At 44.9% G+C, this 15,442-nt stretch overlaps 1 protein-coding gene and 1 long non-coding RNA gene across 4 annotated transcripts in view; both read right to left on the bottom strand.

The window, feature by feature from the left end:
- Positions 1 to 2,189: 2,189 nt before the first annotated feature.
- LOC124032407 lies at positions 2,190 to 3,431 on the bottom strand. Its single transcript, XR_006838270.1, has 2 exons — positions 3,077 to 3,431; positions 2,190 to 3,029 (listed from the first exon to the last, which is right to left on the bottom strand). It is a non-coding gene; the product is annotated as an uncharacterized LOC124032407 (long non-coding RNA).
- A 772-nt stretch (positions 3,432 to 4,203) lies between these two features.
- Positions 4,204 to 15,442, bottom strand: part of LOC124032405 (transcription factor E3-like) — a 54,036-nt gene continuing 42,797 nt past the window's right edge. For 2 of the 3 annotated variants that reach the window (XM_046344786.1, XM_046344787.1), the window contains 4 exons: positions 10,959 to 11,015; positions 10,765 to 10,840; positions 9,569 to 9,737; positions 4,204 to 5,888 (listed from right to left, as the gene is read on the bottom strand). In XM_046344786.1, the coding sequence (XP_046200742.1) occupies positions 5,445 to 5,888; positions 9,569 to 9,737; positions 10,765 to 10,840; positions 10,959 to 11,015 (746 nt within the window). In that variant the 3' untranslated portion in view covers positions 4,204 to 5,444. The remainder of the gene's footprint in view (positions 5,889 to 9,568; positions 9,738 to 10,764; positions 10,841 to 10,958; positions 11,016 to 15,442) is intronic. The other variant, XM_046344788.1, reaches the window with a different exon arrangement.

The raw sequence follows: 15,442 nt of genomic DNA, 5'->3' as shown, positions 1-15,442 counted from the left end.
AAGACAGTACTGTGCAGCTGTCTTCATCGACCTGGCCAAGGCTTTCGACTCTGTCAATCACCGCATTCTTATTGGCAGACTCAACAGCCTTGGTTTCTCAAATGACTGCCTCCCCTGGTTCACCAACTACTTCTCAGATAGAGTTCAGTGTGTCAAATCGGAGGGCCTGTTGTCCGGACATCTGGCAGTCTTTATGGGGGTGCCACAGGGTTCAATTCTCAGGCCGACTCTTTTCTCTGTATATATCAATGATGTTGCTCTTGCTGCTAGTGATTCTCTGATACACCTCTACGCAGACGACACCATTCTGTATACTTCTGGCCCTTCTTTGGACACTGTGTTAACAAACCTCCAAACGAGCTTCAACGCCATACAACACTCCTTCTGTGGCCTCCTACTGCTTTTAAATGCTAGTAAAACTAAGTGCATGCTCTTTAACTGATTGCTGCCCGCACCTGCCTGCCCGTCCAGCATCACTACCCTGGACGGTTCTGACTTAGAATATGTGGACAATTACAAATACCTAGGTGTCTGGTTAGAGTGCAAACTCTCCTTCCAGACTCACATTAAGCATCTCCAATCCAAAATTAAATCTAGAATCAGCTTCCTATTTCGCAACAAAGCCTCCTTCACTCTTGCCGCCAAACATACCCCGTAAAACTGACTATCCTACCTATCCTTGACTTTGGCGATGTAAAAAATAGCCCCCAACACTCTACTCAGCACACTGGATGCAGTCTATCACAGTGCCATCTGTTTTTATCATCAAAGCCCCATATACCACCCACCACTGAGACCTGTATGCTCTCGTTGGCTGGCCCTCGCTACATATTCATTGCCAAACCGACTGGCTCCAGGTCATCTATAAGTCTTTGCTAGGTAAAGCCCCGCCTTATCTCAGCTAACTGGTTACCATAGCAACACCCACCCATAGCACACGCTCCAGCAGGTATATCTCACTGGTCACCCCCAAAGCCAACACTTCCATTGACCACCTTTCCTTCCAGTTCTCTGCTGCCAATGACTGGAACAAACTGCAAAAATCACTGAAGCTGAGTCTTATATCTCCCTCTCTAACTTTAAGCATCAGCTGTCAGAGCAGCTTACTGATCACTGTACCTGTGCATAGCCCATCTGTAAATAGCACACCCAACTACCTCATCCCCATATTATTACTTACCCTCTTGCTCTTTTGCTCCTCAGTATCTCTACTTTGACATCATCATCTGCACATCTGTCACTTCAGTGTTTAATTGCTAAATTATAATTATTTTCGCCTCTATGGCCTATTTATTGCCTTACCTCCCTACATTTGCACAAACTATTTTGTGTTACTGACTGTGCGTTTGTTTATGTGTAACTCTGTGTTGTTGTTGTTGTCTGTGTCACACTGCTTTGCTTTATTCTTGGCCTGGTCGCCGTTGTAAATGAGAACTTGTTCTCAACTGGCCTACCTGGTTAAATAAAGGTGTTCTCAACTGGCCTACCTGGTTAAATAAAGGTGTTCTCAACTGGCCTACCTGGTTAAATAAAGGTGTTCTCAACTAGCTTACCTGGTTAAATAAAGGTGTTCTCAACTAGCCTACCTGGTTAAATAAAGGTGTTCTCAACTGGCCTACCTGGTTAAATAAAGGTGTTCTCAACTGGCCTACCTGGTTAAATAAAGGTGTTCTCAACTGGCCTACCTGGTTAAATAAAGGTGTTCTCAACTAGCCTACCTGGTTAAATAAAGGTGTTCTCAACTGGCCTACCTGGTTAAATAAAGGTGTTCTCAACTAGCCTACCTGGTTAAATAAAGGTGTTCTCAACTGGCCTACCTGGTTAAATAAAGGTGTTCTCAATTAGCCTACCTGGTTAAATAAAGGTGAAATTAAAAAATAAAATAAATAAAAAGTGACACCTCTTTCACTGAGTCCATTAACTATTTAACTGTACTATATTTTTTATCTTTATTTAACTAGGCAAGTCAGTTAAGAACAAATTCTTATTTTCAATGATAGCCTAGGAACAGTGGGTTAACTGCCTGTTCAGGGGCAGGACAACAGATTTTGTACCTTGTCAGCTCAGGTGTTTGAACTTGCAACCTTCCGGTTACTAGTCCAATGCTCTAACCACTAGGCTACCCTTCCCCTCCATTTAAGATTGCTTAAAAAAGGCGGCCAAAAAATTTGGGCAAGGAAAATATCAGATATCGGTATCGGCCAAAAAATGTAATATCGGTGCAACACTAATCTGTAGATACAGCTACAAGTGGAGACAGATTAGATCAAATATCGGTATGTACAGCTACAAGTGGAGACAGATTAGATCAAATATCGGTATGTACAGCTACAACAGGAGACAGATTAGATCAAATATCGGTATGTACAGCTACAACAGGAGACAGATTAGATCAAATATCGGTATGTACAGCTACAACAGGAGACAGATTACAGGTGAATAAAAATTGTAATCTTCAACTTGTAAAACAACTTGTTTCCTCTACAAAATCAAAGCAGACTCATCATGTTATGTAGAAGTCATCAACGTGGCCATATACAGCCAGTGTTCAAACAGGTTGGTTGAGCATGGCTCTTGTAATGCCAGGGTAGTTGGTTCAATGTCTGGGACCACCCGTACGTAAAATATATATACACACAGGTGACAAAGAAACGTGGCATATTATTATATATTATACAAGCTATTAGCCTGGATTGCAACCTGAAAGCAGTGTTAAGCATCTGTTATAATATGAATGGCAGTCAGTCGTCGCAGCTGAAAGAAACCCTTTGTTATTGTGAGGGGCATCATTTTAGCAGTTTAAATGATCCTATCACCTCATCCCTGGAAATAAAAAAGCTCTGGATCCCAGGAAAACTAGCTGCTGCTTTCGACAACGGCTAATAAATACCAATACCAAATACCTTACATCAAATTTAAAACATCTAGCCTGGTCCCAGATTGGTTTGTGCTGTTTTGCTACTTTACACAGTACAAACAGACCTGGAACCAGGCTATAGAATGTCAGCCTTTAAAACGACACAACAGACCTGGAACCAGGCTATAGAATGTCAGCCTTTAAAACGACACAACAGACCTGGAACCAGGCTATAGAATGTCAGCCTTTAAAACGACACAACAGACCTGGAACCAGGCTATAGAATGTCAGCCTTTAAAACAACACAACAGACCTGGAACCAGGCTATAGAATGTCAGCCTTTAAAACGACACAACAGACCTGGAACCAGGCTATAGAATGTCAGCTTTTAAAATGACACAACAGACCTGGTTCTTATTCCATTATTGTCGAGTCCCTTGTCTACACCGTTTACAGTACCAGTCAAAAAGGTTTGGACACAGCAACGCTGTCATCAAGGCAAGCCAGTGGCTACTTTGAAGAATCTCAAATATAAAAATATATTTTTGATTTGTTTAACATGTTTTGTTGGGGGGGGGGTTATTACTACATGATTCCATATGTGTTATTTCATAGTTTTGATGTCTTCACTATTATTCTACAATGTAGAAAATTGTACAAAAAATCTAAAAAAATAAGAACAACCCTGGAATGAGTAGGTGTTCTAAAACTGTTGACTGGTAATGTAGATACATGGGGCGTATAAGCACTCATAACACCTTTATAAGTGCTTATAACAGCTAAACTACTGCAGTTTAGTGACTGACAGTAGGGTTAGGGGTCAATTCCATTTTCAATCTGTAAAATCTAAGAAGAGAAAATGGAATTCATTAATAGAAAATAAAAAACATTCTCATTTCATTCTGTTCTGTTTTTTTTTCCTCAACCCCTGAACTGAATTGACCCCAGCAAGGCCAGGAACAGGAAGTGATGAAGTTCAGGGTTAGTCTACTCTTAACTGTCTTGTTGTTGAAGACAACAGAACATTGGGTCTACAAACACAGTAACTGTTTAGTCTACTACATGGCTGGCTGCTCAGACTGGTTTTCCTGTGGGACTCTTTAGAAGCATACTACTGCACAACACTCATCTATACAACATGTCTACCAATGAAAAGTGCTGCACTATCATGTATCCCAAATGGCACCGTATTTCCTATATACTGCACTCCAGTAGTATCCAGATGTAGGGAATAGGTTGCTATTCGGGAAACACAGACAGTTAATCTTGCTGTTTCAACACAGAATAATGCCATCCCTTTTTGTTTTGCAGAGTTTCACAAAAGCTGAGGTCTCATCATACATACATACAAATAATGGGTTTTAATTGAATATTTGTGGCTTTCTGAACACACCATCTGTTGTTTCATTGAAACAATATTCCCCAACTTCTGTTTCCTTTTCTATGATAAAGATCCAGATGATGGACAACTCCTGAAAATAACAGACATAAAAATAGGTTAATGTCTATTTTAACGTGTTTCATCTGTGATTCAGAAGGATTTTTGGTATCTTACTGCCAGGATTTCTGGAACCTTACTGCCAGGATTTCTGGAACCTTCCTGCCAGGATTTCTGGAACCTTCCTGCCAGGAATTCTGGAACCTTCCTGCCAGGATTTCTGGAACCTTCCTGCCAGGAATTCTGGAACCTTCCTGCCAGGAATTCTGGAACCTTCCTGCCAGGATTTCTGGAACCTTACTGCCAGGATATCTGGAACCTTACTGCCAGGATTTCTGGAACCTTACTGCCAGGATTTCTGGAACCTTACTGCCAGGATTTCTGGAACCTTCCTGACAAGATTTATGGAACCTTACTGCCAGGATTTCTGGAACCTACCTGCCAGGATTTCTGGAAAACCTGGGGACTGGAATTCTGCAAATCCTCGACTAAACTAAGACCTTTGACCACGACTCTGTGATTGATGGACGGGGCCATGCATAGTATGTGGAGGCTCCACCCCAGTCCTCTGATAGGCCTTAAGTCGTGTTCCAGATTAACTACATTGCAGACTGACTGATCTACAAATAACCTTGTGTCTTAAACAATTACTAGGAGCTAGGGTCTAGGAGCCAGGGTCTAGGAGCTAGGGTCTAGGAGCTAGGGTCTAGGAGCCAGGGTCTAGAAGCTAGGGTCTAGGAGCTAGGGTCTAGGAGCCAGGGTCTAGGAGCCAGGGTCTAGGAGCCAGAGTCTAGGAGCTAGGGTCTAGGAGCCAGGGTCTAGGAGCTAGGGTCTAGGAGCTAGGGTTTAGGAGCCAGGGTCTAGGGAAGGGTCTCCCAAACTCGGTCCTCAGGATCCTAAAGGAAGCAGATTTAGTTTTTTTGCCCTGGCACTACACAGTGGAATGAAATACTCAATTTACCATAACGCTTTGATCATTTGAATCAGTGTAGTGTTAGGGCACAAACCAAAACGTGCACCCTATTGGGATCGAGTGTGGGAAATGCTGGTCTAGGGGTTAGTTTTGGACTCAGCCCAGTCACAGGCTTTCCTCCATGCATGAAGCTGCTCTTGCCTAGCAGTGTAAGGGGTAGGGTCCTTTAACTCAAGTCACAAGTCCTCCTCCATGCTGAAGCTGCTCCTGCGGCTGGAGGTCTTGGAGACTCCTGGGGAGATGGAGGAGAGCAGGGGCTCTCGGGCCCACACCGGGGACATCCCTATCCCCCCATGGTCCATCAAGATGTCCCCAAGACCCATGTCCGGTAGCAGGGAGGAGTGGAAGGCTGCGGCAGACGGGTCGTCCAGCTCAGAGAAGCCCAGAGGAGAAGCCATGTTCATCAGGCCAACCGGTGAGGCCGAGGGGGGTGGAGACAGAAAGGAGGGGGAGGTGGCCTGAAGGCCTGGGCCACCACTCAGGGATAGGAGGGTCTTGGAGAGGGCGTCGCCCGTGCTGGGGTCCAGGGATTGTGATAGGCTGAGGTGTGAGGAGGAGGAGCCCTGGGAGGAGGAGGCGGGGGTGGAGAGGCCGTGGAGGCAGGCCTGCATCTCTAGCTCCTGTAGAGAGATACAACAATGGTCGAAACTTCAGTTTAGTTCATGAAACCATTTTTAAAACAATTTGCATCATGCCTAAGAAAAGCCCTTAGCTGTGCATCACTCATGATAATGCATAGATTCTCATGCCTTAATGCTTAATTAATGTACAGTAGAAATAGTAGAGGTCCTAGCACACTGCCCTGGGGGACGCCACAGATGATTGATTTCGCCTGAGGCAATTTACTTCTAGCACTTCCAAAGAAACAAGATCATTCCAACATCACACATAAGTAACTACCAGCCTTCCTTTCGGCATACTGATTGACTACCAGCCTTCCGTGCAGCATACTGATTGACTACCAGCCTTCCTTGCAGCATACTGATTGACTACCAGCCTTCCGTGCAGCATACTGATTGACTACCAGCCTTCCTTGCAGCATACTGATTGACTACCAGCCTTTCCGTGCAGCATACTGATTGACTACCAGCCTTCCGTGCAGCATACTGATTGACTACCAGCCTTCCGTGCAGCATACTGATTGACTACCAGCCTTCCGTGCAGCATACTGATTGCCTGTTTGACTTTATTGTCCTAACCTGTATAGGTAGCAGTAGGTTACTGTCAGTGTTACCTGTATAGGTAGGTTACTGTCAGTGTTACCTGTATAGGTGTGTTACTGTCAGTATTACCTGTATAGGTTGGTTACTGTCAGTGTTACCTGTATAGGTAGGTTACTGTCAGTGTTACCGGTATAGGTAGGTTACTGTCTGTATTACCTGTATACGTAGCAGTAGGTTACTGTCAGTATTACCTGTATAGGTAGGTTACTGTCAGTATTACCTGTATAGGTAGCAGTAGGTTACTGTCAGTATTACCTGTATAGGCAGTAGTAGGTTACTGTCAGTATTACTTGTATACGTAGCAGTAGGTTGCTGTCAGTATTACCTGTATAGGTGTGTTACTGTCAGTATTACCTGTATAGGTAAGTTACTGTCAGTGTTACCTGTATAGGTAGGTTACTGTCAGTATTACCTGTATACGTAGCAGTAGGTTACTGTCAGTATTACCTGTATAGGTAGCAGTAGGTTACTGTCAGTATTACCTGTATAGGTAGCAGTAGGTTACTGTCAGTATTACCTGTATACGTAGCAGTAGGTTACTGTCAGTATTACCTGTATAGGTAGCAGTAGGTTACTGTCAGTATTACCTGTATAGGTAGTAGTAGGTTACTGTCAGTATTACTTGTATACGTAGCAGTAGGTTGCTGTCAGTATTACCTGTATAGGTGTGTTACTGTCAGTATTACCTGTATAGGTAGGTTACTGTCAGTGTTACCTGTATAGGTAGGTTACTGTCAGTATTACCTGTATAGGTGTGTTACTGTCAGTATTACCTGTATAGGTAGGTTACTGTCAGTGTTACCTGTATAGGTAGGTTACTGTCAGTATTACCTGTATAGGTAGGTTACTGTCAGTATTACCTGTATAGGTAGGTTACTGTCAATGTTACCTGTATAGGTAGGTTACTGTCAGTATTACCTGTATAGGTAGCAGTAGGTTACTGTCAGTATTACCTGTATAGGTAGCAGTAGGTTACTGTCAGTGTTACCTGTATAGGTAGCAGTAGGTTACTGTCAGTATTACCTGTATAGGTAGGTTACTGTCAGTATTACCTGTATAGGTAGGTTACTGTCAGTATTACCTGTATAGGTAGGTTACTGTCAGTATTACCTGTATAGGTAGGTTACTGTCAGTGTTACCTGTATAGGTAGGTTACTGTCAGTGTTACCTGTATAGGTAGGTTGCTGTCAGTATTACCTGTATAGGTAGGTTACTGTCAGTATTACCTGTATAGGTAGGTTACTGTCAGTGTTACCTGTATAGGTAGGTTACTTTCAGTGTTACCTGTATAGGTAGGTTACTGTCAGTATTACCTGTATAGGTAGCAGTAGGTTACTGTCAGTATTACCTGTATAGGTAGGTTACTGTCAGTGTTACCTGTATAGGTAGGTTACTGTCAGTGTTACCTGTATAGGTAGGTTACTGTCAGTATTACCTGTATAGGTAGCAGTAGGTTACTGTCAGTATTACCTGTATAGGTAGGTTACTGTCAGTATTACCTGTATAGGTAGGTTACTGTCAGTGTTACCTGTATAGGTAGGTTACTGTCAGTGTTACCTGTATAGGTAGGTTACTGTCAGTATTACCTGTATAGGTAGCAGTAGGTTACTGTCAGTATTACCTGTATAGGTAGGTTACTGTCAGTGTTACATGTATAGGTAGGTTACTGTCAGTGTTACCTGTATAGGTAGGTTACTGTCAGTATTACCTGTATAGGTAGCAGTAGGTTACTGTCAGTATTACCTGTATAGGTAGGTTACTGTCAGTATTACCTGTATAGGTAGCAGTAGGTTGCTGTCAGTATTACCTGTATAGGTAGGTTACTGTCAGTATTACCTGTATAGGTAGGTTACTGTCAGTATTACCTGTATAGGTAGGTTACTGTCAGTATTACCTGTATAGGTAGCAGTAGGTTACTGTCAGTATTACCTGTATAGGTAGGTTACTGTCAGTATTACCTGTATAGGTAGGTTACTGTCAGTATTACCTGTATAGGTAGGTTACTGTCAGTGTTACCTGTATAGGTAGGTTACTGTCAGTATTACCTGTATAGGTAGCAGTAGGTTACTGTCAGTATTACCTGTATACGTAGCAGTAGGTTACTGTCAGTATTACCTGTATAGGTAGGTTACTGTCAGTATTACCTGTATAGGTAGGTTACTGTCAGTGTTACCTGTATAGGTAGGTTACTGTCAGTATTACCTGTATAGGTAGGTTACTGTCAGTGTTACCTGTATAGGTAGGTTACTGTCAGTGTTACCTGTATAGGTAGTAGTAGGTTACTGTCAGTGTTACCTGTATAGGTAGGTTACTGTCAGTGTTACCTGTATAGGTAGGTTACTGTCAGTGTTACCTGTATAGGTAGGTTACTGTCAGTATTACCTGTATAGGTGTGTTACCTGTATAGGTAGGTTACTGTCAGTATTACCTGTATAGGTAGGTTACTGTCAGTGTTACCTGTATAGGTAGGTTACTATCAGTATTACCTGTATAGGTAGGTTACTGTCAGTGTTACCTGTATAGGTAGGTTACTGTCAGTATTACCTGTATAGGTAGGTTACTGTCAGTATTACCTGTATAGGTAGGTTACTGTCAGTATTACCTGTATAGGTAGGTTACTGTCAGTGTTACCTGTATAGGTAGGTTACTGTCAGTGTTACCTGTATCGGTAGGTTACTGTCAGTATTACCTGTATAGGTAGGTTACTGTCAGTATTACCTGTATAGGTAGGTTACTGTCAGTATTACCTGTATAGGTAGGCTACTGTCAGTATTACCTGTATAGGTAGGCTACTGTCAGTATTACCTGTATAGGTAGGTTACTGTCAGTATTACCTGTATAGGTAGGTTACTGTCAGTATTACCTGTATAGGTAGGCTACTGTCAGTATTACCTGTATAGGTAGGTTACTGTCAGTATTACCTGTATAGGTAGGTTACTGTCAGTATTACCTGTATAGGTAGGTTACTGTCAGTATTACCTGTATAGGTGTGTTACCTGTATACGTAGCAGTAGGTTACTGTCAGTATTACCTGTATAGGTAGGTTACTGTCAGTATTACCTGTATAGGTGTGTTACCTGTATACGTAGCAGTAGGCTGCGGTTGCTGTGCTCCAGTTTCCTCTGTCTGGTCTCCACCTCCTTGGCTCTCTGCTGCTCCTTCTGCAGCCTCCTAATGTAGTCCACAGACGCCTTCAGGATGGTGCCCTTGTTCCAACGCGTCTCCCTGTCTCCGTAGCAGGGGGATCAGTGAGGAGAAAGGAACAGCGGCATGATTAGATACGAATAGCAGCGGGGGGGGGTCAGTGAGGAGAAAGGAACAGCGGCATGATTAGATACGAATAGCAGCGGGGGGTCAGTGAGGAGAAAGGAACAGCGGCATGATTAGATACTATGTTGTAGCAGGGGGTCAGTGAGGAGAAAGGAACAGCGGCATGATTAGATACGAATAGCAGCGGGGGGGTCAGTGAGGAGAAAGGAACAGCGGCATGATTAGATACGAATAGTAGCGGGGGGGGGGGGGTCAGTGAGGAGAAAGGAACAGCTGCATGATTAGATACGAATAGTAGCGGGGGGGGGTCAGTGAGGAGAAAGGAACAGCGGCATGATTAGATACTATGTTGTAGCAGGGGGGTCAGTGAGGAGAAAGGAACAGCTGCATGATTAGATACGAATAGTAGCGGGGGGGTCAGTGAGGAGAAAGGAACAGCGGCATGATTAGATACGAATAGTAGCGGGGGGGTCAGTGAGGAGAAAGGAACAGCGGCATGATTAGATACTATGTTGTAGCAGGGGGGGATCAGTGAGGAGAAAGGAACAGCGGCATGATTAGATACTATGTTGTAGCAGGGGGGATGAATAATGTAGGGTAAGTAGGTTTGGGTAAGTAAGGGTCAGGGGTAATTTCTGTCCATAGGAACTCACAGGTCACTAGGTTTGGGTTAGGGTAACTAAAGGTTAGGGTTCATTTCTGTCCATAGGAACTCACGGGTCACTAGATTTGGGTTAGGGTAACTAAAGTTTAGGGTTCATCTCTGTCCATAGGAACTCACGGGTCACTAGATTTGGGGATGAGACCTCCCAGTTCGGGTAACTAAAGGTTAGGGTAACTAAAGGTTAGGGTTCATTTGTGTCCATAGGAACTCACGGGTCACTAGATTTGGGGATGAGAGCTCCCAGTTCGGGTAACTAAAGGTTAGGGTAACTAAAGGTTAGGGTAACTAAAGGTTAGGGTAACTAAAGGTTAGGGTTCATTTGTGTCCATAGGAACTCACGGGTCACTAGATTTGGGGATGAGAGCTCCCAGTTCCTTGATGCGATCGTTGATGTTGAACCTCCTCCGCCTCTCAACTAGGAGAAGAACCGTGACATGTCAACATCATCACGAGGTGCTGTTAAAAATGTTAGACGTAATAAAATACATTTAAAATACATTTCCATTGGCAGTAAAGTATTGGTCTATACTCACTCTGGTTATGATTGTCCTTTTTCTGTCGCTCCTTCATCATAGCTTTAGCCTCCACCACTAGAAGATACATTTAACATTGGAAGTTAATGATCAAGACATCTTGAAGCATAAAATACAAAAAGAGAAATGTAAAAATTAAAATTAATTCATTACTTTATGCATGTTTAGAATGTTTAAAATAACAAAAACATGCAAGTCATATAGACACGTAACAGATGGTGTAGTACTGGTGGTATTATATATATATACTGAGTGTACAAAACATTAGGAACACCCCCCTCTTCCCGGATACATCTGGTCAGTCTATGTCAATGCCAGTAAAGTTTAAAAAAGGACCCATCCAAATGAAGAGCCCCTTGGATGAGTGAGGAAACTAATCAATTGGGCTCCCGAGTGGCGCAGCGGTCTAAGGCTCTGCATCTCATTACTAGAGGCGTCACTACAGACACCCTGGTTCGAATCCAGGCTGTATCAGAACCGGCCGTGATTGGGAGTCCCAATGGAGTGGCGCACAATTAGCCCAGTGTCGTCCTGGTTTAGCCTAGTGGTTAGAGCATCGGACTAGTAACCGAAAGGTTGTAAGTTCAAATCCCCAAGGTACAAATCTGTAGATTTTGTTCTTAACTGACTTGCCTAGTTAAATAAAACATTTATATTTAAGAGAAATTGCAGAAAAAGGCAGCGCGGAAGCGGAGAAAGTCAAAGTTGCAGGTCCATTATTAGAGAGAGCAACTTGGTGTATATAACAAGGCCATTAGAAATGCCAGACAGGCTCATTTTACTAACTTGATCACTATTGATCAGAGTCTTTAGAGAGTGCTCTTCGCCACCGTTGATCCTACCCCCGCAAACCCATGTGATTAATTTGTGGCATATTTCAGAGATAAACATTAGGCTGAGTCTCAGTCAAGACCTGATGAGAAGTTTGATGATATGTGTAACCGATGTGAAATGGCTAGCTAGTTAGCTGTGGTGCGCGCTAATAGAGATTCAATCGGTGACGTCACTCGCTCTGAGACCTTGAAGTAGTTGTTCCCCTTGCTCTGCAAGGGCCGTGGCTTTTGTGGCGCGATGGGTAACGATGCTTCGTGGGTGTCAGTTGTTGATGTGTGCAGAGGGTCCCTGGTTCGAGGCCAGGTAGGGACGGAAGCTATACTGCTACACTGGCCTACCACACAATGGCTCTATGGATATATTTTCCCTGGTGGACACAGACATGGAAGGGATATCACAACCTGCCTTCTCCATCCTATCCCCACCAACTTCTTCAAAACAGTTTTTAATTGCATATCTGAAGAAGTGCAAGCTATTGTTAATCTCTCCCTGTTCACAGGCACTTTCCCCACATCACTAAACACTGCTATGGAGAAAGCCCTTCTGAAGGATAGTCATGTAGATTCTTCAGCAAATTTCATATTTTTTCCTGCCAATCTCCAACCTTCCACTTTTAAGCAAAATTCTGGAGAAATTGGTTTTCAAACACGTACATTATTTTTGAAGTGCCTACTGTATTTTAAGAAGGTTTTTGTGCCCACCACAGCACAGAGACAGCCTTAGTTTTGGCTTTAGAGCCAACACAGATGCAAAACAGCTCTCTGTCCTTGTACTCTTAAGCGCTGCATTCGTTTGATTTAGGACCTATTTAACCAGTCCATCATTTTAGTTTTTGTCACCCTTGGTGAATATAACTCAGAGAAAATAAATATCGCGTGGCATTCCACAAGGTTCGATTCTGTTCAGTTTCTATACAACCGGACAATTATTCAGACCATTTGACTTTTTGTTGCGTTACAACCTTATTCTAAAATGTATTAAATAGTCCCCCCCCCTCATCTATCTACACAAAATACCCCATAATGACAAAGCAAAAACAGGATTTTAGAATTGTAAAAAAATATCACATTTACATAAGTATTCAGACCCTTTACTCAGTACTTTGTTGAAGCACCTTTGGCAGCGATTACAGCCTCTAGTCTTCTTGGGTTTGACGCGACAAGCTTGGCACACCTGTATTTGGGGAGTTTCTCCCATTCTTCTCTGCAGATCCCCTCAAGCTCTGTCAGGTTGGATGGGGAGCGTCGCTGCACAGCTATTATCAGGGATGTTCGATCAGGCTCTGGCTGGGCCACTCAAGGACATTTAGAGACTTGTCCCGAAGCCACTCCTGCATTGTCTTGGCTGTGTGCTTAGGGCCGTTGTCCTGTTGGAAGGTGAAAATTCACCCCAATCTGACCCCAGTCTGAGGTCCTGAGCGCTCTGGAGCAGGTTTTCATCAAGGATCTCTCTGTACTTTGCTCCGTTCCTCTTTGCCTCGATCCTGACTAGTCTCCCAGTCCCTGCCGCTGAAAAACATCCCCACAGCATGATGCTGCCACCACCATGCTTCACCGTAGAGATGGTGCCAGGTTTCTAGGAAGAGTCTTGGTGGTTCCAAACTTCTTCCATTAGAGAATGATGGAGGCCACTGTGTTCTTGGGGACCTTCAATGCTGCAGAAATATTTTGGCACCCTTCCCCAGATCTGTGCCTCAACACAATCCTGTTTCGGAGCTCTACAGACAATTCCTTCAACCTCATGGCTTGGTTTTTTATCTCTGACCTGCACTGTCAACTGTGGGACCTTATATAGACAGGTGTGTGTGCCTTTCCAAATCATGTACAATCAATTGAATTTACCACAGCTGGACTCCAATCAAGTTGTAGAAACATCTCAAAGATGGTCATTGTATTTTGTGTTTTTGTTATATGGTTGGGATAGGCCAGGATGTGACATGGGTTTATATGTTGTGTTTCGTATTGGGGTTTTATAAGCATTGGGATTGTGTATGATTAGGGGTGTGTCTAGTTAGGCTTGGCTGTCTGAGGCGGTTCTCAATTGGAGTCAGGTGATTCTCGTTGTCTCGGATTGGGAACCGTATTTAGGTAGCCTGAGTTCGCTTTGTATTTTGTGGGTGTTTGTACCTGTCTCTGTGTTGTAGTCACCAGATAGGCTGTAATTAGTTTCACGTTCCGTTCTGTTGTTTTTGTATTTAGTTTCAGTTATTTCATGTACCGCGATTCTTTCATTAAAGTCATGAGTAACCTACACGCTGCATTTTGGTCCGACTCTCTTCTTTCAACAGACGAACGCCGTTACAGAAACACCCACCTCTCACGGACCGAGCAGCGTGTAAACTGGCAACGGCGTAGACAGCTGGAGCAGAAAAAGGAGGACGAATTATTCGGAGAATGGACATGGGAAGACGTGTTGGATGGTAAAGGTTGTTACACTTGGGAGGAGATATTGGCCGGAAGAGATCGCCTCCCATGGGAACAGGTGGAGGCACTAAGGAGAGCAGAGGCAGCCGGAGATAGGAGCCGACGATACGAGGGAACACGGTTGGCAAGGAAACCTGAAAAGCAGCCCCAAAAAATTATTGGGGGGTGGCTAGAAGGGAGAATAGTTATGCCAGGTAGGAGACCTGCGCAAACTCCCTGTGCTCACCGTTGGGCTAGAGAGACCGGGCAGGCACCGTGTTATGCTATGGAGCACACAGTGTTTCCAGTGCGGGTGCAGAGCCAGGTGCAGCACATACCAGCCCTTCCTATAGGCCGGGCTAGAGTGGGCATCGAGCCAGGTAAGCTTGGGCAGGCTCGGTGCTCAAGAGCTCCAGTGCGCCTGCACGGTCCGGTCTATCCAGAGCCACCTCCACACACCAGTCCTCCGGTAGCAGCTCCCCGCACCAGGCTTCCTGTGCGTGTCCTCGATCCAGTACCACCAGTTCCAGCACCACGCACGAGGCCTCCAGTGCGCCTCGCCTGTTCAGCGCAGCCAGCGCTTTTCTCCCCTCCTGCGCTGCCGGAGTCTCCCGCCTGTTTAGCGCAGCCAGAGCCTTTCTCCTCTCCTGCGCTGTCTGAGTCTCCCGCCTGTTTAGCGCAGCCAGAGCCTTTCTCCTCTCCTGCGCTGCCGGAGTCTCCCGTCTGCCCAGCGCCGCCAGTGATCCCAGTCTGCCCAGCGCCGCCAGTGCTCCCAGTCTGCCCAGCGCCACCAGTGCTCCCAGTCTGCCCAGCGCCGCCAGTGCTCCCAGTCTGCCCAGCGCCGCCAGACAACCAGTCTCTTCCAGATCTGCCAGACAACCAGTCTCTTCCAGATCTGCCAGACAACCAGTCTCTTCCAGATCTGCCAGACAACCAGTCTCTTCCAGATCTGCCCGACAACCAGTCTCTTCCAGATCTGCCAGCCAGCCAGGATTTACCGGAGCCTACTACCTGCCTGAGCTTCATCTCAGTACTGGGCTTCATCTCAGTACTGGGCTTCCTCTTAGTACTGGGCTTCCTCTCAGTACTGGGCTTCCCCTCAGTACTGGGCTTCCCCTCAGTCATGGGCTTCTTCTGTCCCGAGCTGCCCCTCTGTCCCGAGCTGCCCCTCTGTCCCGAGATGCCCCTCTGTCCCGAGATGCCCCTCTGTCCCGAGATGCCCCTCTGTCCCGAGCTGCCCCTCTGTCC

This window comes from Oncorhynchus gorbuscha, linkage group LG03 (assembly GCF_021184085.1).
Source record: "Oncorhynchus gorbuscha isolate QuinsamMale2020 ecotype Even-year linkage group LG03, OgorEven_v1.0, whole genome shotgun sequence".
NCBI classification, from domain to species: domain Eukaryota; kingdom Metazoa; phylum Chordata; class Actinopteri; order Salmoniformes; family Salmonidae; genus Oncorhynchus; species Oncorhynchus gorbuscha.
Note: the sequence above shows the minus strand (reverse complement) of the source record. Positions and strands in the feature narration are given on the sequence as shown.